Source organism: Leptopilina heterotoma, unplaced genomic scaffold (assembly GCF_015476425.1).
Source record: "Leptopilina heterotoma isolate Lh14 unplaced genomic scaffold, ASM1547642v1 Lhet_251, whole genome shotgun sequence".
Lineage (NCBI taxonomy): Eukaryota > Metazoa > Arthropoda > Insecta > Hymenoptera > Figitidae > Leptopilina > Leptopilina heterotoma.
The window spans coordinates 539,039-564,238 of NW_025110965.1; the positions used below are offsets into that span (position 1 = coordinate 539,039).

General features: G+C 27.2%; 3 protein-coding genes across 3 annotated transcripts; 1 reads left to right on the plus strand and 2 right to left on the minus strand.

Annotated features, from left to right (window-relative positions):
- The first annotated feature begins 1,718 nt into the window (after positions 1 to 1,718).
- On the plus strand, positions 1,719 to 10,787 carry LOC122503228. The gene is made up of 4 exons (XM_043613697.1): positions 1,719 to 1,941; positions 2,949 to 3,194; positions 8,825 to 8,863; positions 9,941 to 10,787. The coding sequence occupies exons 1-4, from the start codon at positions 1,830 to 1,832 to the stop codon at positions 10,492 to 10,494; spliced, it is 951 nt and encodes a 316-aa protein (XP_043469632.1). The 5' UTR covers positions 1,719 to 1,829; the 3' UTR covers positions 10,495 to 10,787.
- Positions 10,788 to 17,644: 6,857 nt separating this feature from the next.
- Positions 17,645 to 19,084, minus strand: LOC122503230 (putative nuclease HARBI1). The gene has a single exon (XM_043613699.1). It carries the CDS (start codon positions 19,031 to 19,033, stop codon positions 18,275 to 18,277), a length of 759 nt encoding a protein of 252 aa, XP_043469634.1. The 5' UTR covers positions 19,034 to 19,084; the 3' UTR covers positions 17,645 to 18,274.
- Positions 19,085 to 21,523: 2,439 nt separating this feature from the next.
- Positions 21,524 to 23,011, minus strand: LOC122503231. Its single transcript, XM_043613700.1, has 2 exons — positions 22,599 to 23,011; positions 21,524 to 21,720 (listed from the first exon to the last, which is right to left on the minus strand). The coding sequence occupies exons 1-2, from the start codon at positions 22,768 to 22,770 to the stop codon at positions 21,539 to 21,541; spliced, it is 354 nt and encodes a 117-aa protein (XP_043469635.1). The 5' UTR covers positions 22,771 to 23,011; the 3' UTR covers positions 21,524 to 21,538.
- Between the last annotated feature and the right edge of the window lie 2,189 nt (positions 23,012 to 25,200).

Consider the following 25,200-nt stretch of genomic DNA (forward strand, 5'->3'; position numbering starts at 1 on the left):
TTCAGTGTTAGCATAGCTTCTGTTTTTAGCAATTTTAAAACAATTTTTCTTTATGTGAACGATAGTGTTTTTAATTTTACGGGAGTGTTGGATTGGGAAGTGCCTCTTTTAAATTTGAAACGCATCTTAGAGAAACAAATTTCCGCCAACTGTTATTTTATTTACGTTATTATAATTAATATATTTTTAACTTAAATTCAGTTTTATTTATGGTGGGTTGGAAATTGAAAAATCAACTGAAATTCCTTCAAACACGTTACTCGGGAATTTTTTTAAGTAAGTATTTTAACCCTTGACACTTTTCTCAATTTTGAATAACATTTGTTTTTCTGTCATTCTCTCTTATTCTCTCTCATGCTATCTTATTTTGTATTATTTTCTCTCATTCTCTCTTATTCTTGCTAATTCTCTCTCATTCTATCTTATTTTGTATTATTGTCTCACATTTTCTCTTATTCTTGCTTATTCTTTCTCATTCTCTTTTATTCTCACTAATTTTCATTCATTCTCTCTTTTTTTTTATTCTCTCTTATTGTCTCCCATTCCCTATTATTCTTTCTTATTCTCTCTCATTTTCTTTTATTCTCACTCATTCTCTCTTATTCTTTCTCATTGTCTCTCATTCTATATCATTTTCGTTCATTAACATTTGTTATTTTTTCCTCAAATTTAGAGGAAAAATAAACAACTTTGCCTTTAAACACTTTTCCGTAGAACCAGAATCAAAAAAGTTATCACACTTTTTCCCGAAAAGTACAAAAAATTGAGATTTCTTTTCTCAGAAAATTTCAAACTTGTATTTTTCTCAATTTTCAGTAAAATCAATTTTTTGCTTTCTTTCTCAAATGCTGTAGAAAAACAAACAACTTTTTCTTTAATCACATATCTGTACAACAAAAATGTTTATGCGCGAAGAGATTTTTAATAATATGTTTGAAAAAAAATTAATTCTTATTAAAAAGTTTATCATTCTACTGAAATGTCCTTATGTGTTTCCATTTTTCAAATCGCGCAACAGAAAGAGAGAGAGAGACGCTTGTGAATTTTATTGGTCCGCCTTGGGTCCTCCTCTTCTTACAACGCCATATCAGGCTGAGTCCACAACAGGGGTGGTTAAATAGATCAGCTTTGCAAGTTGGTTAGAGAGCCTATGTATTAACATAGGCTCTCTAACCAACTTGCAAAGCAAGTTTTCTGTTGTGGACTCAGCCTCATGAATTCATCCTCACTCCTTCCATACCACTCACTCGGCAATAGACCCGAGGTGATAGAGAGAGTTTGCTTGTTCAGTCTTGTTTTCGCCGCGCTTGTGAACTGTCGTGTGAACGCGTTTTAAATATTTTCTTGAAAAGAATAATATACAAAAGTATCGTTTTTTAAAAGTTTGTTTTTTAAACTAGAAGTTTTTTTTATACGAGTGTTAATTGCGGTTATGTGTATTGTGGTTGCAGTATAATTTTAGTTTATGTTTTTAGCAATTTTAAACATTTTTGCTTTAAGTGAACAATAGTGTTTTCAATTTGACGGGAGTGTTTGATCGGAAAGTGCCAATTTTTTTTTAAATTCGAAACGCATTTTAGGGAAACAATTTCCGTTAGCATTAGGGTGTTTTCGATCCTGGCGCTCTGAGCACTCTGAAAGAGCAAAAAGGTTCTCAACTTCAGTTTATGATTTTTGTGTATTGCACATGTGAAGTCAGCTTAAGGTTTAACCCAACCTAACCCCTGTTGCTGCTGCTTCTTTCTTTTTGGCCACCGCTCGTACACGCTGAAAGCGTGTTTTAGTTTTATTTTAATATTTATTTATAGTTTTTATCATAATTAACAATAATGTCGGGAACGAAAAGGCGAATATTTATCAACGGAGTGGTGATATCGGAAAATAACGAGCTGGTGCGAGAAGGGGATAAAATTTTGTGCGAAGTCAAAGACCTGGACGACAGTAAGTATAGTTTAATAATAATTTTAAATTAGTTTTTAATAAAAATTAAAATCATAAAAAATTTTTAATTTAATTTATTACAACCTGATTGGAAAACAAAAGAAAGTAGGAAGTCTATAATAAATTATGAAAAACTTATTTCAAAAGGATTTTTTTGCAATTTAGACGAATATGATAAAATTGGAAGAGTCAGCCTTCAAAACAATTTTTTTATTTGCATACAAGAAATTCTGAAAATTATTACTATTTGCGAAAATGTGCGCATGCTGTGTAACCTCAAAGCACCACAGTTTTTCTTACTTTTCTCGCTGATGTGTAGGTTTATTTGAACAAATTGTTGTTCATTTATTAAAAAATAATATCTCTAAACGGTTTTCTCAGTTTTTTTTTAAATGTACAACAGAATTTGTAAAAATGTTTTTTTTATTCCTGTAAAAACATGAATTCGCGCTTGACCCTTTTTTCACTGGCGAAATAGTTCATTTTATTTATTTCACCAGTCTTTCAATCTATAATTTCATTTGACAGACGTCTGGCGAAATAGACAGTTTTTATTTTAATTAATAATTTTTGTTACCTTATAGATATTAGGAAATTATTTACCTATTTTAAGAAAAAAATAATTTAATACGTGGAAAATTGATTATAACTAATTTTGTAGGATTTACTTGTACATTTTTTATGGAAAATTACTTTAAGCTAAGAATTTGTATTAATAATGAACAATTTGTGTTTTTTATTAAAATTTGTTAATTAATAAAATTAATTTCTGTTTGATTATTACAAACAGCGGCTCATTTTATTCTTTTAAAAAATCTATAAAGTTCCATTCGTTAAATATTGTTTAGAAAATTTGACAACAGAATTGTAGAGATTTTTTAAAAGAGCAAAGTGAGCTGTTGTTTATAAAAATTAGATAAAAATCACAAATGTTGCAAAAAAAACACAAAATGGTAAACAATTATTATTTAACAAGTAATTTAATAAATTGATTAACTTTCTTTCAGATTACATATATCAAGCGTACTTGAATGAAAAATCGGTGATGGAATGGCAGAATAAAATTCTGCATGCGGATAAAAGTGAAGACAATTTGGCGAAGGGAGATTCAGGACCTTGTGAAACTGTTGCAAAAATGTCAAGGATCAAGAGTAATGTCGATTCTAACATGAAAGGGGAAGAAGCAGGTCCTTCAGGAATTGCAGACTTTGAGATCTCGAGATCCCGTAGTAAAAAAAGGCCTCATGATTGTGGTAAATTAAACATTTTGTTTTATTTTATTAAAAATACCGCAGGTTTTTAATGCTTTTTTAGTTTCTGAAGGAAGTATTGATTCAACAAATTACAATAATCACAAACTCATCTTACACCATTTTTTACATTTTTATAAAATTGCCATTTATTTCAACTGTTTTATTTAATTGTCCCCTATTTCGGTTCTTAGTTAAATGTTTTCTAATTTTATATTTCTGAAATCTATTTTCCAATCAAAGTCAATAAAAATTCAATTGTTTTTAATTTTATTCTATTTAAAATTCAATTATTCTAAATTATAATTAACTAAGAAATCAATTATTCCACACTTTAATCAAACTAAAATTCAATAAGCACAAATTTCAATAAATTAGATATTCCATTAAACCAAAATTAAAGTTTTTAATTTTCGTAGATGAAAAATTCACTGACAGATTTTTTAATCCATAATGTACATGAAATTTATTCAAAATTAAATTATTCAAAATTTTAAATTATAAATCAGTCTTTTACGTCTGAGCAGGTGTAAATTAATTAATAAATAAAATAATAACGAAGACATTCGGACCAAATTTTATTATATATTTCTCCAAAGTTTCGAAATCTAAACGATTTCCTCTTTAGGTACTCAAGAAAATAAAATTTATAAGATCATTTTTGTGAAATTATAAAAATCATAAAAGTATAATAAAATTTGGTCCGAATGTCTTTGTTTTTGTTTTATTTACTAAATTTAAAAATTTTTAAATATAAATCTAAATAAAAAAGTTTAATAGTTTTGGTATATACTTCTAATGGTCTTATTTCAACGTGGCTTCTTCACTCCACTATACTCTACACATAAAACTAAAATTCCGATTGTAATTATAATTGAGTCAATCCACAGAAAATTATCTGGAGGTGGTTGCTGACATATTTTTCAAAAGTCTACTTTTAATGTTATGTGAAACATAATCGCAATTTCAATAATATGTTTCTTCGATTTGATCTGAAACTTTGTTTTCTAGGTTTCCCATATCGCGGTAGTGTCTAAAAAATAAAAACCAAAAAACCGGAATTTTTTTTCGAAAACTTAAAATTCTTTTTTTGAAATTTTCCTGATTTTAAATTTAATATTCGAAATTTTGAGAATATTTTTGCTCAACTTGACCCTAAACCTTTTTTTCTAGGTTTCCCATATCGAGGTAGTGTCTAAAAAATCAAAACCAAAAAACCGAAATTTTTTTCCAAAAACTTGACATTTTTTTTTGAAATTTTTACGATTTTAAATTGAATATTCGGAATTTTGAGAATATTTTTGCTTAACTTGCCCCTAAACCTTTTTTTCTAGGTTTCCTATATCGAGGTGGTATCTAAAAAATCAAAACCGAAAAACCGAATTTTTTTTCCAAAAACTTGACATATTTTTTTGAGATTTTCATGATTTTAAATTGAATATTCGGAATTTTGAGAATATTTTTGCTCAACTTGACCCTAAACCTGTTTTTCAAGGTTTCCCATATCGAGGTAGTGTCTAAAAAATGAAAACCGAAAAACCGAAATTTTTTTTCAAAAACTTGACATTTTTTTTTTTGAAATTTTCACGATTTTAAATTGAATATTCGGAATTTTGAGAATATTTTTGCTCAACTTAACCCTAAACCTGTTTTTCTAGGTTTCCCATATCGAGGTAGTGTCTAAAAAATCAAAACCGAAATTTTTTCCCAAAAACTTGACATTTTTTTTTGAAATTTTCACGATTTTAAATTGAATATTCGGAATTTTGAGAATATTTTTGCTCAACTTGACCCTAAACCTTTTTTTCTGGGTTTCCTATATCGAGGTAGTGTCTAAAAAATCAAAACCAAAAAACCGAAATTTTTTTCCAAAAACTTGACATTTTTTTTTAAATTTTCACGATTTTAAATTGAATATTCGGAATTTTGAGAATATTTTTGTCAACTTGACCCTAAACCTTTTTTTCTGGGTTTCCTATATCGAGGTAGTGTCTAAAAAATCAAAACCGAAAAACCGAAATTTTTTTCCAAAAACTTGACATATTTTTTTGAGATTTTCATGATTTTAAATTGAATATTCGGAATTTTGAGAATATTTTTGCTCAACTTGACCCTAAACCTTTTTTTCTGGGTTTCCTATATCGAGGTAGTGTCTAAAAAATCAAAACCGAAAAACCGAAATTTTTTCCCAAAAACTTGACATTTTTTTTTAAATTTTCACGATTTTAAATTGAATATTCGGAATTTTGAGAATATTTTTGTCAACTTGACCCTAAACCTTTTTTTCTGGGTTTCCTATATCGAGGTAGTGTCTAAAAAATCAAAACCGAAAAACCGAAATTTTTTTCCAAAAACTTGACATATTTTTTTGAGATTTTCATGATTTTAAATTGAATATTCGGAATTTTGAGAATATTTTTGCTCAACTTGACCCTAAACCTTTTTTTCTGGGTTTCCTATATCGAGGTAGTGTCTAAAAAATCAAAACCGAAAAACCGAAATTTTTTCCCAAAAACTTGACATTTTTTTTTGAAATTTTCACGAATTTAAATTGAATATTCGGAATTTTGAGAATATTTTTGCTCAACTTGACCCTAAACCTTTTTTTCTGGGTTTCCTATATCGAGGTAGTGTCTAAACAATCAAAACCGAAAAACCGAAATTTTTTTCCAAAAACTTGACATATTTTTTTGAGATTTTCATGATTTTAAATTGAATATTCGGAATTTTGAGAATATTTTTGCTCAACTTGACCCTAAACCTTTTTTTCTGGGTTTCCTATATCGAGGTAGTGTCTAAAAAATCAAAACCGAAAAACCGAAATTTTTTTCCAAAAACTTGACATATTTTTTTGAGATTTTCATGATTTTAAATTGAATATTCGGAATTTTGAGAATATTTTTGCTCAACTTGACCCTAAACCGGTTTTTCTAGATTTCTCATATCGAGGTAGTGTCTAAAAAATCAAAACCAAAAAACCGAAATTTTTTTCCAAAAACTTGACATTTTTTTTTAAATTTTCACGATTTTAAATTGAATATTCGGAATTTTGAGAATATTTTTGTCAACTTGATCCTAAACCTTTTTTTCTGGGTTTCCTATATCGAGGTAGTGTCTAAAAAATCAAAACCGAAAAACCGAAATTTTTTTCCAAAAACTTGACATATTTTTTTGAGATTTTCATGATTTTAAATTGAATATTCGGAATTTTGAGAATATTTTTGCTCAACTTGACCCTAAACCTGTTTTTCTAGGTTTCCCATATCGAGGTAGTGTCTAAAAAATCAAAACCGAAAAACCGAAATTTTTTCCCAAAAACTTGACATATTTTTTTGAGATTTTAACGATTTTAAATTGAATATTCGGAATTTTGGGAATATTTTTGCTCGTCTTGACTTCAAACCTTTTTTTCTAGGTTTTATATATCGAGGTAGTGTCTAAAAAATCAAAACCGAAAAACCGAAATTTTTTTCCAAAAACTTGACATATTTTTTTGAGATTTTCATGATTTTAAATTGAATATTCGGAATTTTGAGAATATTTTTGCTCAACTTGACCCTAAACCTGTTTTTCTAGGTTTCCCATATCGAGGTAGTGTCTAAAAAATCAAAACCGAAAAACCGAAATTTTTTCCCAAAAACTTGACATATTTTTTTGAGATTTTAACGATTTTAAATTGAATATTCGGAATTTTGGGAATATTTTTGCTCGTTTTGACTTCAAACCTTTTTTTCTAGGTTTTCTATATCGAGGTGGTATCTAAAAAATCAAAACCGAAAAACCGAATTTTTTTTCCAAAAACTTGACATTTTTTTTTTTGAAATTTTCACGATTTTAAATTGAATACTCGGAATTTTGAGAATATTTTTGCTCAACTTGACCCTAAACCTTTTTTTCTGGGTTTCCTATATCGATGTAGTGTCTAAAAAATCAAAACCGAAAAACCGAAATTTTTTTCCAAAAACTTGACATTTTTTTTTTTTGAAATTTTCACGATTTTAAATTGAATATTCGGAATTTTGAGAATATTTTTGCTCAACTTGACCCTAAACCTGTTTTTCAAGGTTTCCCATATCGAGGTAGTGTCTAAAAAATGAAAACCGAAAAACCGAAATTTTTTTCCAAAAACTTGACTTATATTTTTTAAATATTAAACGAAATAAAATTCACTTTATATTATTATGGTCATTAAACTAAAAAATTAGTCTAGTTTCACATTACATTAAAACTATACTTTTTAAAAATATGTCAGCAATCACTTCCTGATGATTTTCAGTGTTTTGACCTTGTTATAGTTATTAAACTTATATTTAATTTTATATTATATCTTTTTTTTAATTGTTAAAAAAATTTCAGGCGGACGATAGTCAAAGTGCCGAATTTAGGGTTACCGTAAACCGGGGCTACAAGGAACACCGGGGCTATAAGGAACAAAACTCTGTGTTCGGGTGGAGTTGAAGTTATGGGGGCCGTGTATGAATAAATTGTGTTACTTGTTTTTGAAAAATTGTTGCTGGGGTAACTGCCAATACTATTCAATGCAATAATTGCGACTATTAATAATTTTGTGAACAGTAGTAGCTTGTAAGTGAGTAATTGTGTTTTAGTGAAATTTCAAACTTGGGAAACATTTGATTGCCGAGGTAAGTTGTTCCTATTTTAACTTCTCAAAGTAATTTTTTTTTATTAAAGGGATTTATTATGGGAAGTTTTATTGAGTTCACTAAGTAATAAATACGTTTATTTTGTATTTACAGTAAGATTTACGAGAAAAAAACCAAAATTCACAAACGGCGGGTATATAAGGAACACAATTATTTCTTCCGAATTGTTAAAGTGTGTTGTCAAAACGTAACTTTTTCGTAATTTCGTTTGTTTTTTATCACCTAATTTGGTTTTTAGTGTTCAAAGCTGGTTCGAAATTGTAAAAGAGTGTTGGTACCGACAAGTCACAAAAAACGACCAGTTATCATCATCGACCTCAACTGATGATACCAGCAACGTTTAGTTTTGTTTTTACATTTGTTTTATATTCTGTGTTTACTTTCGATCAATAAAAAATAATTTCTTTAACTTTAAATACGTTTTCCAATAGTTTTACCGCCTTGTTCCTTATGGCCCCATTTTGTAATTTCGAAAAAATGCGTCTTTTTCGTATTTTTTGCTTAAAATTCCAGCTTTGATCAAAACAATTCTTTAACCCTTCAAAGTGCTCGCCAAGATCAAGAAAAGAAAAAAAAATTAAGGCAATATTTCAATAAAAAAAAAAGTTGCAAGACTTTAAAGCTGAAATCTGTTCCTTATAGCCCCAGATTACGGTACTTAGATTTCGAGCTAGGTGTAGGTCCCTGAATTTTTTCTGCATGATGGAGGCTTTGGGGCCTAGGGGACCTTGTCCCAGCGTCTCCACAATATTTATAAATGCGATTTTTGTATTGTACGCGACAAATGTTAAGGCGAAAACGTGAAGATTTCGGCGGTGGGCTATGAAGCCCTACAAAGTACTGTTAATATTTTTCCTGAAATTATTGTTTTACAAGATATTAATTTAACTGAATTTTTATTTGATTTTAACCATATTTTGGTCTAATGTTATTGTTACTTAACAATAGATTCTTTTTAATATTTTACAGATGAATCGGATGGACAAAGTGTTGCTTCTTTAACCAAAGGTGAATACAAAATCTTATTTTAAACAATCAGAATGGCGTTCTTTTTTCGTTTCAGAGATAATGGGCTTCAGTGACTGGTTTGTTGCGTGTTCCGAATAGCCTTGATAATTATCCGCTGTCAGCAGGGGCGATTTTACCCTTGAAAACGATAATTTTTTAATGAAAGCTCCATTAAAAATCAAAATTAAGAAATAAATTTTTTTCAAAAATGGTTTTTGTTGTGGGCATCCTTATGAAGGTTGTCATATAAGTTAGACATGGAAAAATTTTTTTAGAGTTGCAGACAGTTAAATCGTGGGTATAAATAGCATCGTAGTTGGGGCTATTTTACTTATTAAAGTTTATTTATAAAATAGTCTAAAAAATTTTTTTCGCAGTCTTTTCTATTTATGGTATGTTTTGTAGATAGTTTAGAGTTGAATAAAAGAAAATTATCCAAAAACTATTCTTTTGATGGAGTTGTTTAAAAAATGTCTAAATATTGATATCACATTTTTTGAGGTCACTTGGTCATGGAATCTTATATATAATTTACTTATTTCTACTTTTTTGACACAACTCATGCCAAAGAATGTATACAAAAACATGTAACATACACTTATTTGCTTATAAGAGAGAAAAATTTTGAAAAATTGTTGATTGTAAATAATGGATAAAATAGCCCCGCGAATCCTGGAGTTTCAGATTTTCACAATTTTCTCTTCAAAAATAAAAATAAAAAGTTAGACAAAATAGCCCCGGTTGACAGTATCTCAAAAACGAAAAATACGTCATTCTGAAAATTTATATAAGTCTAGGAAAAATTCTCAAATTTTGTTTGCAATAATATATTTTACAGATAAATAGATCGAATGTAATAAAAAAAATGTGCAATTTTAACTTAAATTTTGTAAAATCAATATACAAATTTCAAAACTTTTAAAAACAAATATCTTTGATTCTCAAAGAAGTAAAAAAAATTGTTGACAATATATTACAAACAAGCAAGACAATAAATTCGGGACATTTTACGTAAAATGGCACTTATGGATATTCAATAGTTTGTCGCATGAATTTATGTATTAATTTTTTTAACAGGTGAACTACAATGGACGCCTCAAATGGTTCAATTTTTTATCGATGCATATAAAGAATTGGAAGAAAAAAAAGCTGGGAAATTCATCAGAATAAGGGCTTTTAACAGTATCGCGAAGAGGTTTAAGGAAGAATTGAACATGAATTTAACGGCTCAACAATTAGAATCAAAATTGAAAGGCCTTCAAAACACTTACAAAAACCAATTGTTGATGAAGAAACAAACTGGTGGGGGACGAAATGACTGGCAGCATTTTGAAGTCATGAACGAATTCATGTACAAAAAGCCGCAAATTACACCAGTGTCAACAACATCAAATTTGAATGGTTTCAAACCCAAAGAATCTTCACAGTCCGACAGTGATAGCTCCATCGAAGGAAAACAGAAATCGAAAAAAACCAAAGGGAAGCGGCGAAAAAGACAAAGCTCTCCAACTTTTCAGCAGAAAATGGTGAATTTAATCGGAGGACACCACGAGAAGCAAGAAAAATCGTTAGAAAAGTTTAATAATACTTTTGAGAGGTATGTTAATATTCTCGACGGAATGAAGAAATAAATCTTCGTCTTTGTCTTCCGACATCTATTTTCATTCATATTTCGTTGCCTATAAATTTGGCCATAAATTTAATCTATTTTTATATTTCATTCGTTAACTTCGTATTTTTTTGTCGTCTTATTATTCTTAACAAAACGTTCCATGCTGTGTTATATCTAAATATGTATGTGATAATACTGTGATTTTAAAGGGCCAGTCCATTAAATTTCATTTAAGGTTAGAAAACGTAATTTTAGAATATAATAATAGAATCGTTCACTTCAGAATTTGTGGGCTAATTATATTTTATAAAATGCGTTTATTTTAATTTATAAAAAATTCTATTTAGATTTAGTGTAAATATTAAAAATAATTTAACTGTAATACTTACAATTAAATGCTTGCATAGAATAAGGGGACGTAGCGCTCGGCCGCACGGCCTCACACCAGTCAAGCTGTCAAAATATTGTTAAAAATTAAAATTGAAAAATTTGAATTTTAAAATGTACTGCCTTATAAGAAATTAAAAAGCGCAACTTTTTTCCTTTATGATTTTTAACAATATTTTGACAGTTTGACTGGTGTGAGGCCGTGCAGCCGAGCGCTACGTCTCCTTATTCTATCCAAGCATTGAATTAATAACAAGAAGCTGATAAGGAAGCAACTATAAATGTCTCAATTAGCATAAAAAACTTTAAATTGATTGTTTTCATTTAAGGACTTAATAGTATTTAGTAAAGCGATATATTAAATTCATTGAACTGACCCTTTTTATAGATTATACTGCCTTCTGCAATAGTCAGAGAAAAAAGACTTAATATTTTAGTTTCATTGTAAAAGGTATGTAAATATAGCGTGTTGTAATGATATGTCCTGCGGACCATTTCTTATTGTGAAACTAATTTTAAGAGAGAAATTCTATAAAAGTTAAATTTACTTTTATAATGTTAAAAACATTTTTCTAATGAAAGAATAAAAAAGAGTTTTATTGAAATTGAGGTCTAAAATTTTTTATTATGTATCAACATTTAGCATAACTTTAAAAAACGTGATTCAGAAGGTGCACTTGCATCTTCAGGATTATAAAAAAATATGACAAACCACATTAAAGTTAATAATAATTGTTATTTTTTGTTGTACAAAGAAGTATACTGTTGTCTTATAATTTTTTAAGCATTGAACTAAACAAAAAAATTAATTACAGTTTTTTCTCGTGTATACTGTATGAATTAATTAAAATAAAATTATTTCTAACCTGCTTAAAGTAGTAACAATTTTCTTTCAAATCGTTGTCGTAATCAAAACATAAATTTTTATCGTTGCGAGTTTCGTTGCAACATTGGTTTCATAGTTCCAACTTTACCCCACAAGTTATTTCTCGCTTTACCCCACTAACAACTTTTCAAAATGTTAATGTATTTTTTAAATAAAGTTAATTTAATACAAAATCAATTTTTAGTCAGGGTATCTACTGAAAACCTAATTTGAAATTCCAGGGCTTTCCAACACACATATACTTTAAAACAGAATTTAAATCAAAATAAGTTTAATTTTGATGCTCATTAAAGAATAATGAAATAAATTTAACCGAATGCAATAAGTGTAACATCTTCAAAAACGTTCAATGTCTGATTTGTAAAAAATCCTAAGCTCAATTCGTAAAAAATTATTTATCAATAAAATTTGAGTACAATAATTCGCTAATTAGGAAAATTGTCAATTTTAAATTTTAAAAATGTTTTTTTTCAACTAATGTAACAGGAAAATTAATTATCAAAATTTATTCCAAATTTTGAACTATTCAAAATTCAATTATTCCACATTGCAATCGATTAAAAATAACGTTATTCCAAATTTTAACCAATTTAAAATTTAATTATTTTTAAGGCCATGTGGGAAAGTCCCACGTGATGAAGTATGGAAAAATAGGGTTTCGTACTTCCAATTATTTGGCGAACCAAATTAATATTTCGGGTTGAAAATGGTGGAAAATGATAGAGCAGAATATACCTGACCGCGCTGTTCTCTGATTCAAGTAAAATTAATTGTAAAAATAGTAAAAAAAAATTCCCGAAAAGTGCACTGTTTCCTATTGAAAGTGACAGGCAACACAAGGCAACATGGCGGCAAAGCATTGACGGCCGGCCGGTCGGGCTCACGTAGGCTGATTGATTGATTGATTGATTGACTGATTGATTGATTGATTGATTGACATATTATAATAATAATAATAATATTAATAATAATAATTATTATTATTGTTATTATAATTAATTTTAATAATTAATTTTAATTTTGATTACATTGGATCACTCAAATGTTCTAAAAAATATTCCAAAATTTTCTAAAAAAGCATAAAAAATTGTGTTTCAATATTTCAATTGTTTATAATAATAATTGTACATATTTGACAATTACTAATAAATTCTGAACAGGTAAGTCTGCATGCGTTCAAAAATTAATTTTAATATTGATCACATTGGATCACTCAAATGTTCAAAAATTTCAAAAACTTTCTGAAAACATCATAAAAAATTGATTTTTACTATTTCAATTGTTTATTATAATAATTGTAAGTAGTTGACAATTATTAATAAATTCTGAACAGGTAAGTCTGCATGCGTTCAAAAATTAATTTTAATATTGATCACATTGGATCACTCAAATGTTCAAAAAAAATTCTAAAATTTTCTAAAGAAGCATAAAAAATTGTTTTTCAATATTTCAATTGTTTATTACAATAATTGTAAATAGTTGACAATTATTAATAAATTCTGAACAGGTAAGTCTGCATGCGTTCGAAAATTAATTTTAATTTTGATCACATTGGATCACTCAAATGTTCAAAAAAATATTCTAAAATTTTCTAAAAAAGCATAAAAATTTGTTTTTCAATATTTCAATTAATTATTATAATAATTGTAAATATTAAACAATTGTTAATGAATTCTGAACAGGCTAGTCTCCATGTTTTCGAAAATTAATTTTAATTTTGATCACATTGGATCACTCAAATATTAAAAAAAATTAAAAATTTTCTAAAAAAGTTGTAAAAATTTAATTTTGAGTATTTCAATTGTTTATTATAATAATTGTAAATATTTGACAATTATTAATAAATTATGAACAGGTAAGTCGCATGCCTTCGAACATTAATTTTAATTTTCATCACATTGGATCACTCAAATGTTAAAAAAAATCAAAAATTTTCTAAAAAAATTGTAAAAATATGTTTTTCAATATTTCAATTGTTTGTTATAATAATTGTAAATATTTACCAAATATTAATAAATTCTGAACAAGTAAATCTCCAAGCGTTCGAAAATTAATTTTAATTTTGATCACATTGGATAACTCAAATGTTAAAAAAGATCAAAAATTTTCTAAAAAAGTTGTAAAAATTTTATTTTGAGTATTTCAATTGTTTATTATAATAATTGTAAATATTTGACAATTAATAATAAATAATGAACAGGTAAGTCGCAAGCTTTCGAAAATTAATTTTAATTTTCATCACATTGGATCACTCAAATGTTTAAAAAAAATTCAAAAACTTTCTGAAATCATCATAAAAATTTGTTTTTCAATATTTCAATTGTTTATTATAATAATTGTAAATATTTGACAATTATTAATAAATTATGAACAGGTAAGTCGCATGCCTTCGAACATTAATTTTAATTTTCATCACATTGGATCACTCAAATGTTAAAAAAAATCAAAAATTTTCTAAAAAAATTGTAAAAATATGTTTTTCAATATTTCAATTGTTTGTTATAATAATTGTAAATATTTACCAAATATTAATAAATTCTGAACAAGTAAATCTCCAAGCGTTCGAAAATTAATTTTAATTTTGATCACATTGGATAACTCAAATGTTAAAAAAGATCAAAAATTTTCTAAAAAAGTTGTAAAAATTTTATTTTGAGTATTTCAATTGTTTATTATAATAATTGTAAATATTTGACAATTAATAATAAATTATGAACAGGTAAGTCGCAAGCTTTCGAAAATTAATTTTAATTTTCATCACATTGGATCACTCAAATGTTTAAAAAAAATTCAAAAACTTTCTGAAAACATCATAAAAAATTGATTTTTACTATTTCAATTGTTTATTATAATAATTGTAAGTAGTTGACAATTATTAATAAATTCTGAACAGGTAAGTCTCCATGCGTTCAAAAATTAATTTTAATATCGATCACATTGGATCACTGAAATGTTCAAAAAAATATTCTAAAATTTTCTAAAAAACATAAAAATTGTTTTTTTAATATTTCAATTGTTTATTACAATAATTGTAAATAGTTGAAAATTATTAATAAATTCTGAACAGGTAAGTCTGCATGCGTTCAAAAATTAATTTTAATTTTTATCACATTGGATCACTATAAAGTTAAAAAAAAAAATTCAAAAACTTTCTGAAAACTTCGTAAAAAATTGTTCTTCACTATTTCAATTGTTTATTATAATAATTTTAAATAGTTGACAATTATAAATAAATTCTGAACAGGTAAGTCTCCATGCGTTCGAAAATTAATTTTAATTTTAGAAAATTTTAGAATTTTTTTTGAACATTTGAGTGATCCAATGTGATCAATATTAAAATTAATTTTTGAACGCATGCAGACTTACCTGTTCAGAATTTATTAGTAATTGTCAAATATTTACAATTATTGTAATAAACAATTGAAATATTGAAAAACAAATTTTTATGCTTTTTCAGAAAATTTTAGAATATTTTTTGGAACATTTGATTGATCCAATGTGATTAAAATTAATTTTTGAACGCATGGAGACTTACCTGTCCAGAATTTATTAATAATTGTCAAATATGTACAATTATTATTATAAACAATTGAAATATTGAAACACAATTTTTTATGCTTTTTTAGAAAATTTTGGAATATTTTTTTGAACATTTGAGTGATCCAATGTGATCAATATTAATATTAATTTTCAAACGCATGCAGACTTACCTGTTCAGAATTTATTAATAATTGTCAACTATTTACAATTATTATAATAAACAATTTAAATAGTGAAAAACAACTTTTTATGAGGTTTTCAGAAAGTTTTTGAATTTTTTTTAACTTTAGAGTGATCCAATGTGATCAAAATTAAAATTAATTTTTGAACATATGGAGACTTACCTGTTCAGAATTTATTAATAATTGTCAACTACTTACAATTATTGTAATAAACAATTGAAATATTGAAAAACAATTTTTTATGCTTTTTTAGAAAATTTTAGAATTTTTTTTGAACATTTGAGTGATCCAATGTGATCAAAATTAAAATTAATTTTCGAACGCTTGGAGATTTACTTGTTCAGAATTTATTAATAATTGTCAACTACTTACAATTACTATAATAAACAATTGAAATATTGAAAAACAATTTTTTATGCTTTTTTAGAAAATTTTAGGATTTTTTTTGAACATTTGAGTGATCCAATGTGATCAATATTAAAATTAATTTTTGAACGCATGCAGACTTACCTGTTCAGAATTTATTAGTAATTGTCAAATATTTACAATTATTGTAATAAACAATTGAAATATTGAAAAACAATTTTTTATGCTTTTTTAGAAAATTTTAGAATATTTTTTTGAACATTTGATTGATCCAATGTGATCAAAATTAAAATTAATTTTTGAACGGATGGAGACTTACCTGTCCAGAATTTATTAATAATTGTCAAATATGTACAATTATTATTATAAACAATTGAAATATTGAAACACAATTTTTTATGCTTTTTTAGAAAATTTTGGAATATTTTTTAGAACATTTGAGTGATCCAATGTAATCAAAATTAAAATTAATTATTAAAATTAATTATAATAACAATAATAATAATTATTATTATTAATATTATTATTATTATTATAATATGTCAATCAATCAATCAATCAATCAGTCAATCAATCAATCAATCAGCCTACGTGAGCCCGACCGGCCGGCCGTCAATGCTTTGCCGCCATGTTGCCTTGTGTTGCCTGTCACTTTCAATAGGAAACAGTGCACTTTTCGGGAATTTTTTTTTACTATTTTTACAATTAATTTTACTTGAATCAGAGAACAGCGCGGTCAGGTATATTCTGCTCTATCATTTTCCACCATTTTCAACCCGAAATATTAATTTGGTTCGCCAAATAATTGGATGTACGAAACCCTATTTTTCCATACTTCATCACGTGGGACTTTCCCACAATATAAATTCAAATATAAATTCAATTATATAAATATTTACATTTTATTAATATTTGATTACAGATGATTATGATTAACGAAGAACATCTCATTATCAATTGACGTTAATTATCATATAGTGTACCAAACATTTCGTTAATTCAATTACTCCAAATTCTAAACAATTCAAAACTTAATTATTGTACAATGTAACCAATTCAGAATTCAAATATTCCAAATGTTACTCAAACATAAATTTAATTACTCCACTTTCCAATCAAATTAAAATTAAATTATTTCCAATCATTTTCAAATAAAGACACAATTGTTCCACCCTGCAATCAATTAAAAAATGAACTTTTTTCAATTTCTTTCGATTCCAAACAGTAACAGTTAATTTTTTGTATTTTTTAAAAATTTTTAAATTATTAAATTTTGACTAATTGGCGTGTTAAATAACTGAGTACATAAATTATCAAAATTTAGAATAATTAGATTGTTAATTGATGGCAAAGTAGATTAATTGAATTTATAATTGATCACAGTTTGGAATAATTGAACTTTTATCCGATTAAAATCAATAACAATTTAATTTTTTATTTTTTAAAATTTGCAATAATTAAAATTTCAATTGACAGAAATTTTTAACAATTGCATTCACCATTTCTTTAAATTTGGAATAATTGAATTTTTAAGTGATTGGAGTGTCAAACAATTGAATGTACAAGAATTGAATTTTTAACTGAAAAAAATGTGAAATAATTGAATTTTTAATTGATTAAAACATAGAATATTTAAGTTTTTCAATGATTGGAGTGTGGAAGAATTGAATTTATAATTGATTAAAATTTGGAGTAATTGATTTCTTAATTTACTAAAATTTGAGTCATCGAGTTTTTAATTAATTGAATTTTGAAAAAACTGAAGTTCTAATTGATTGAAATTTTAAATTAATATTTGGAGTAATTAATTTTATTTGTAATAAATTAAAACTCAAAATTGAAGAAATATAAAGCAGATAAAAAAATTCTCAAAATAGGTGAAATAGGGGACAATTTAATGAAACAGGTGAAATAGGTGACCAAATTTGAAAAAGAAAAAAAAGGTGATAAAATGTCAGCCTGTGATCCCTGATATAATGTAAAATTCAAACCAAATTATTTAAAACTTAAAATTTTCAGGAACAAAAATTAAAATTCCAGAACTTTTCACTAAACTTCAGGACAATTTTTAAAATTCAAGGATATTTCCAGGACTTCCATAACCAGTAGACACCCTGTTACATTCCGATAAACAAACGTTAAATAATAAATATTAATAACTAATTACTTAGAATAAAAATAAAACACACTTTAAACTTACAACATAAAGTAAATTCTGCAAAAACATTTAAAAACCACTTATTTTCTATTTACATTCTTAAATTAAAAAGGTAAATGTGCAGACACGTTTTTCACTGTAAAAAATAGTTTTAGCACACAACAAAAGTTATACAACAGTTTCAATATTTTTAATTAAAGTAAGGCATTGTTTGTTTATCACTTTACCCCACTTCGCACTTTACCCCTCAATCCCATATTGAAAGATACCGGAAAGAATTTCAACGTCTTCTTGTCTCGAATAACATTTCGGCAATAGCGTCCCTCTTAATTTGGGCAGGAAGATTGATTCTCTCATTTTCAAGGGGATCAAGATCATCTTCTTCAATAGGGTCGAGTTCGTTCAAAATCTCCTCGTTTACTTCGTCATCTAGGTCGAGACAAATGTTGTGCAGCACACAACACGCAGCAATGATCAAAGATCCATTTTTGATCTTTTGCAAATATAAATATTTTAATCTGCGACAACGACCTTTCAGCAAACCATATCCCCTTTCGACGACAACTCGATGTTTCGACAGAACCGTATTATAATGTCTTTGTACAGCCGTCATGTTGCCGTAATCTTTATAGGGGACCATTAAAAAAGACTGGACACCATAGGCCGAGTCGCCGAGCATGTGACTGTCACCAGGAAAGTAACGCTCCTTGTCAACTTCAATGGCTTCTTTAATGTCGCTCAAGTTCCAGACACGGGCATCATGAACACTTCCGCAAATGCCAGCATAAATGTTTATAAAACGTAAATTGGCATCGCAAATCCCTTGCAGCAACAAAGAATGAAAGTTCTTTCGACAAAAATAGCTGTCAGGATTTTCTGAGGGAGCACTAATTTGAATGTGGCATCCATCAATGGCCCCAATGACATTAGGAAACCCACTGATTTCCTCAAATTCCTCTTGAACTCTTCGCAGCTCACGTCCTTGTGGCCATCTTATATAATCTCCCGACCTTTCGCACAGCGCGCGGCACACTTTCATGGTGCAACGCCACGCCGTGTTGATGGAAACCCCAAAGCGATCAGCGACAGATCTAAAAGAAATAAATAATAATAAATAATCAGCTGTAAATAATAATTTTTTTTAGAAACAGAAATTGCAAAAATATTTGCAAATCTAAATTCTTTAAATTGAAGTCCATATAATTTTCACACAAATTTTTTCGAGCGATTGTTATTTTGTTCAACTCGAGATTTAACATTTCAGACACTACCTCGATATTAGGAACCTAGAAAAAAAGGTTAAAGATCAAGTTAAACAAAAATATTCCTCAATTTGCAAATATTCAATTTAAAATCGAGAAAATCTCAAAAATAAAATGTCAAATTTTTGAAAAAAAATTTCGATTTTTAAAATTTAACTTTTTTGACACAATCTTGATGTGAGCAAACTAAAAAAAAGGTTTAGGATCAAGTCGAGCAGTAATATTCTCTAAATAGCGTTTTTTCGATTTTAAATCGGCGAAATGTCCAAAATAAAATTTTAAATTTTGGAAAAAAAATTTCGGTTTTTTGTTTTCAATTTTTTAGAAACTCTCTCGGTATGGGAATCCTAGAAAAAAAGGTTTAGGATCAAGTCGAGCAGTAGTATTCTCTAAATAGCGATTTTTCGATGTTAAATCGGCGAAATGTCCAAAATAAAATGTCAAATTTTGGAAAAAAATTTCAGTTTTTTGGTTTTACTTTTTTAGAAACTCTCTCGATATGGGAAACCTAGAAAAAAGGTTTGGGATCAAGACGAGCAAAAATATTCTTTAAATAGCGAATTTTTGATTTTAAATCGGCGAAATGTCCACAATAAAATGTCAAATTTTGGAAAAAAAATTTCGGTTTTCTAGATTTAATTTTTTAGATACTCCTTCGATATGCGGAACCTAGAAAAAAAGGTTTGGGATCAAGTCGAGCAGTAATATTCACTAAATAGCGATTTTTCGATGGTAAATCGGCGAAATGTCCAAAATAAAAAGTCAAATTTCGGGAAAAAAATTTCGGTTTTTTGTTTTTAATTTTTAAGAAACTCTCTCGATAAGGGGAACCTAGAAAAAAAGGATTGGGATCAAGTCGACCAGTAGTATTCTCTAAATAGCGTTTTTTCGATTTTAAATCGGCGTAATGTCCACAATAATATATCAAATTTCGAGAAAAAAATTTCGGTTTTTTGTTTTCAATTTTTTAGAAACTCTCTCGATATGGGGAACCTAGAAAAAATGGTTTGGGATCAAGTTGAGCAATAATATTCTTTAAATAGCGAATTTTTGATTTTAAATCGGCGAAATGTCCACAATAAAATGTCAAATTTTGGAAAAAAAATTTCGGTTTTCTAGATTTAATTTTTTAGATACTTTCTCGATATAAGGAACCTAGAAGAAAAGGTTTGGGATCAAGTCGAGCAATGATATTCTCTAAATAGTATTTTTTCGATTTTAAATCGGCAAAATGTCCAAAATAAAATGTCAAATTTTGGGAAAAAATTTTAGTTTTCCAGATTTAAATTTTTAAACAATTCTTTGGTATGGGTAACCTAGAAAAAAATGTTTGGGATCAAGTCGAGCAGTAGTATTCTCTAAATAGCGATTTTTCGATGTTAAATCGGCGAAATGTCCAAAATAAAATGTCAAATTTTGGAAAAAAATTTCAGTTTTTTGGTTTTACTTTTTTAGAAACTCTCTCGATATGGGAAACCTACAAAAAAAGGTTTGGGATCAAGACGAGCAAAAATATTCTTTAAATAGCGAATTTTTGATTTTAAATCGGCGAAATGTTCACAATAAAATGTCAAATTTTGGGAAAAAAATTTCGGTTTTTTGGTTTTAATTTTTTAGAAACTCTCTCGATATTTTGAACTTAGAAAAAAGGTTTGAAATCAAGTCGAGCAAAAGTTTTCTCTAAATTGCGAATAGTGAATTTCAAATTAATTTTAAATTCGGTAAATCTCGAAATTAAAATGTCAAATTTTTGGAAAAAAATTCGGTTTTTTCTTCTCTAGTTTCTGAACCCTGTTTTAATATGGGAAATGAAGAAATAAATGTTTTGGATCAAGTCGAGCAGAAATATTTCTTAAATTGCGATTATTTACTTTGGAGTCAACAAAATCTCTAGATTAAAATGTAATATTTTTGGAAAAAAAACTAAGAATTTGTTATATACTTTTTTAACTTTTTGTCAATATATGGAATAAAGAAATGAATGTTTATGTCAAGTTGAGCAAAAATCTTCCTCAAATAGCGATTTTTCATTTTTAAATTGACGAAAACTCTAAATTTGAATGTCAAGTTTTCAATAAAAGTTGTTTGAAGGATGAAATCTAGAAATTGGCACTAATTGAGGAATTTATTTTAAGAAGCGATATTATTTTTACATGTTGGATTACAAAAGGTAGATCTTGTTTATAATAAAAATTAAAAAATTAAATACTAATCAAATTTACTATAGGCACGATCCTTGTGAGGAAAATCCTCACCTTGTGACTGACTGCGGGTTATTGAATTTAATATATTAACAAATCATACCTGTATACTTCTAGATTGCATAACAACCATACAGCTATGCATAATTGCTTCTCCGGATCTGTGGTTTGTTCTGCATTCCTCCAATCAATCAGCGATGGAGCAAGAGTTTCCAACAAATTTTGAAACGTTCGCCGAGTCATTCGAAAATGTGATTTGAAGTCTGCAAAATTAACAAAAGAATTTCACTTCTATCCATAATATTAAGAAACTTTTATTGAGTAGAAGCAACAGATAAAAATTCAAATTTGTTTAAAAAAAACTTATCATTACATAAATATATTGACTTGAGAATCGAAAATTATTGAAACTTGTAAACAACATAACAGGGCGAAAAAAAATTTTTTTTTCTGTAAAATTGTTTTTTAATTTTTGTATACCCAGACACTATTGAAGGAAATACGAAAATTTTAATTTTTATTCTATTTAAGATATAAAATTAAAAAAAATTTATGAAGATCTTTATAAAAACTATAGCGCAGGGATCGCAGTACCTTTTTTTTATTAAAATAGGGGAAAAAGTGAATAATTTTTTAAAAATAGGTTACCAAAAGGTGACAACAAATTTACTCAAAACACTTCAATACGCTGTCAAAGGCTTTAAATGTGTTTTTTAAAGAATTTCTTTAAAAAATAATTATAATAATTTTTTAATAAAAAAAAATCGTCAATATTAAAACTGAAAAATTTTTTTAAGAACGAATCTAACAATAAAATAAATTTTCAAAAATTATTTCGAATTTCAAACACTTTAAAATTCAATTATTCGACATTTCAATCGATTAAAAATTACATTATTCCAAATTTTAACCAATTTAAAACTCAATTATTCTAAATTGTAGTTTAATAAAAAAATTCAATTATTTCATACCAACGTCTATCATAAATGCAATTATTACATCTTCCAATCAATTAAAAACTGAATTATTTAAAGATTCCAATCAATTGAAAATTCTTTTAGTAGAAATGTTACTAAAATATAAATTTAATTATTCCATGTACACTAATCTATTAAACAATATAATTAATTAAAATACTTACCTGATATTGAATATCGTGGAATTATTTCCTCAAAATAACCTCTAATTTTTTCATGCACCTCTTTCGTCATTGCGATTAAAATTTCTTCAGCGTCGTCATCGGCAAAAATTATATTTGGGATTGCACTCAGGACAATTGGGTCGATTAAACCCAAACCAAAAATTTCGGCCATGCTTCAAAAAGCAAATTTTAAAAAAATTCGTTGGATGTTTACAACGCTCTGATCCAACGGATTCACGCTCGGTAGGTTAGAGACCGAGCGTCGAGCCAGAGCACGAGAACTGCCTGAACATAGTCTATTTAGGGGAAAATAAAAAGTTACAACTACTTTTTGGTTACATGTCACCATAAACTGCAGCCTGTATCACAAGCACGTCAGGCTCAGTGTGTTTTAGCCAATCAGAATTTACCATTTAATTAATCTATATTTGACATTGTTTGAGAACCCCTTGCTCATTTCAGAGCACTCAGAGTGACAGGATCGAAAACACCCAGAGATATATACGGAATTTAATAAATCCAAGATGGCTGACTTCCGGAATTCGAAACACGTTAACAATGATACATCTGACTTCCCTGATACATTTCCTTCAAGTCTGGGTGAAAAAAAAATTGGTCTGGTAGAATTAAAATTTTTCGTTTTTTAAACGTTTAAAACTTCATGGACCTGAAAATAAGGGAAAATGACTGAGAATAAGAGAAAATATGAATGAATGAGAAAGAATAAGCGAGAATAAGAGAAAATAAAAGAGAATGAGAGATAATAAGAGAGAAGGAGAGACAGCTTTAGGAAAGGAGAGAAAAAGTAAGAATAAGAAAAAGTAGGGAGTAATAAGGGAAAAAAAGAATGAAAGAGAGACAATAAGAGATAATGAAAAAAAATAAGAGAAAATAAAAGAGAATGAGAGAAAAATAAAAGGGAATAAGAGATAATGAGAGTCAATAAGAAGGAATGAGAGAGAATAATAGAAAATATGAAATAATGAGAGAAAATGAGAAAGAATAAGAGAAAATTAGCGAAAATAAGAGAAAATATGAAAGAATAAGAGGGAATGAAACCATAATACAAAATAAGAGAGAATGAGAAAGAATAATCAAGAATAAGAGATAATGATAGATAATAGTACAAAATAAGAGAGAATAAGAGCGAATGAGTAGGAAGAAGAGTGTATGAGAGAATAAAGCAATAATAATATATAGAATAAGATATTATAAGAAAGAATGATAAAGAATTAGAGATAATAAGAGAGAATGAGAGATAATAATGAAGAATAAGAGAGAATAGGATGTAAGAGACATTGATAAAGAATGAGAAATAATAAGCTAGTATAAGACATTAAGAAAGAATAAGAGAGCATGAGAGAGAATAAGAGAAAATAAAAGAGAATAAGAGAAAATAAGATACAAAAAAAAAGAATAAGATATAATAGGAGATAATTATAAAGCATGAGAGAGAATAAAGGAGAATAAGAGAAAATGATTGAAAATAAGAGAGAATAAATGAGATTAAGAGAAAATGAGTAAAAATAATAGAGAATGAGAGAGAATAAGAGAAAAGAAGAAGAAATGAGTGGGAATAAGAGAAAATAAGAGAAAATGACTGAGAATAAGAGAGAATGAGAGAGAATAAGAGTAAATGAGAAATAATAAGCGAGAATAAGAGAAAATAAAAGAGAATGTGAGACAATAAAAGAGAATGAGAGACAGCTTTAGAAGAAGAGAGATTAAGAAAAAATAAAGAGTAATAAGGGAAAATAAGAGAGAATAAGTGAGATTAAGAGAAAATGTGTAAAAATAAGAGAAAATAAGAGAAAAGAAAAGAAAATGAATGATAATAAGAGAAAATGACTGAGAATAAGAGAGAGTAAGACTGAATGAGAAAGAATAAGTGCGAATAAGAGAAAATGACTGAGAATAAGAGTGAATGAGTAATATAATAAGCGAGAATAAGAGAAAATTAAAGAGAATGAGATATAATAATAGAGAATGAGAGACAGCTTTAGGAAATGAGATAAAAAGAGAGATTAAGAAAAAATAAAGAGTAATAAGGGAAAATAAGAAAGAAAGAGAGACAATAAGAGAGAATAAGAAAAAATAAGGGAAAACAAGAGAGAATGAGTGAAAAATAAGAGATAATGAGAGACAATGAGAAGGAACGAGAGAGAATAATAGAAAATAAGAAATAATGAGAGAAAATGAGAAAGAATAAGAGAAAATATGAAAGAATAAGAGAGAATGAAACAATAATATACAATAAGAGATAATGATAGACAATGAGAAAGAATAAGAGATAATAAACGAGAATAAAAGGGAATGAGTGAGAATGAGAGAATAAAGCAACAATAAGATATTATGAAAAATAATGACATAGAATGAAACATAATGAGAGAGCATGAGATACAAAAAAAGATAATAAGAGAGAATAAGATATAATAAGAGATATTGATAAAGCATGAGAGAGAATAAGAGAAAATGAATGAAAGTAAGAGAGAATAGGTGACATTCAGAAAGAATGATTAAAAATAAGAGATAATGAGTGATAGTGAGAGACAATAAGAAAAAATAAAAGGGAAAAAGAAAAAGTACGAAAGAATGAGAATGG

What these genes read in the sequence shown, in the direction of transcription:
- LOC122503231 (XM_043613700.1), bottom strand. Translation starts at nt 22,770, where the DNA reads ATGGCCGAAATTTTTGGTTTGGGTTTAATCGACCCAATTGTCCTGAGT. An exon ending in TCCACGATATTCAATATCAG is followed by an intron (nt 21,721 to 22,598) that starts GTAAGTATTTTA and finishes TTAATTTTGCAG; the next exon opens with ACTTCAAATCACATTTTCGA.
- LOC122503230 (XM_043613699.1), bottom strand. Translation starts at nt 19,033, where the DNA reads ATGAAAGTGTGCCGCGCGCTGTGCGAAAGGTCGGGAGATTATATAAGA.
- LOC122503228 (XM_043613697.1), top strand. Translation starts at nt 1,830, where the DNA reads ATGTCGGGAACGAAAAGGCGAATATTTATCAACGGAGTGGTGATATCG. An exon ending in AAAAAGGCCTCATGATTGTG is followed by an intron (nt 3,195 to 8,824) that starts GTAAATTAAACA and finishes AATATTTTACAG; the next exon opens with ATGAATCGGATGGACAAAGT. An exon ending in TGTTGCTTCTTTAACCAAAG is followed by an intron (nt 8,864 to 9,940) that starts GTGAATACAAAA and finishes TTTTTTTAACAG; the next exon opens with GTGAACTACAATGGACGCCT.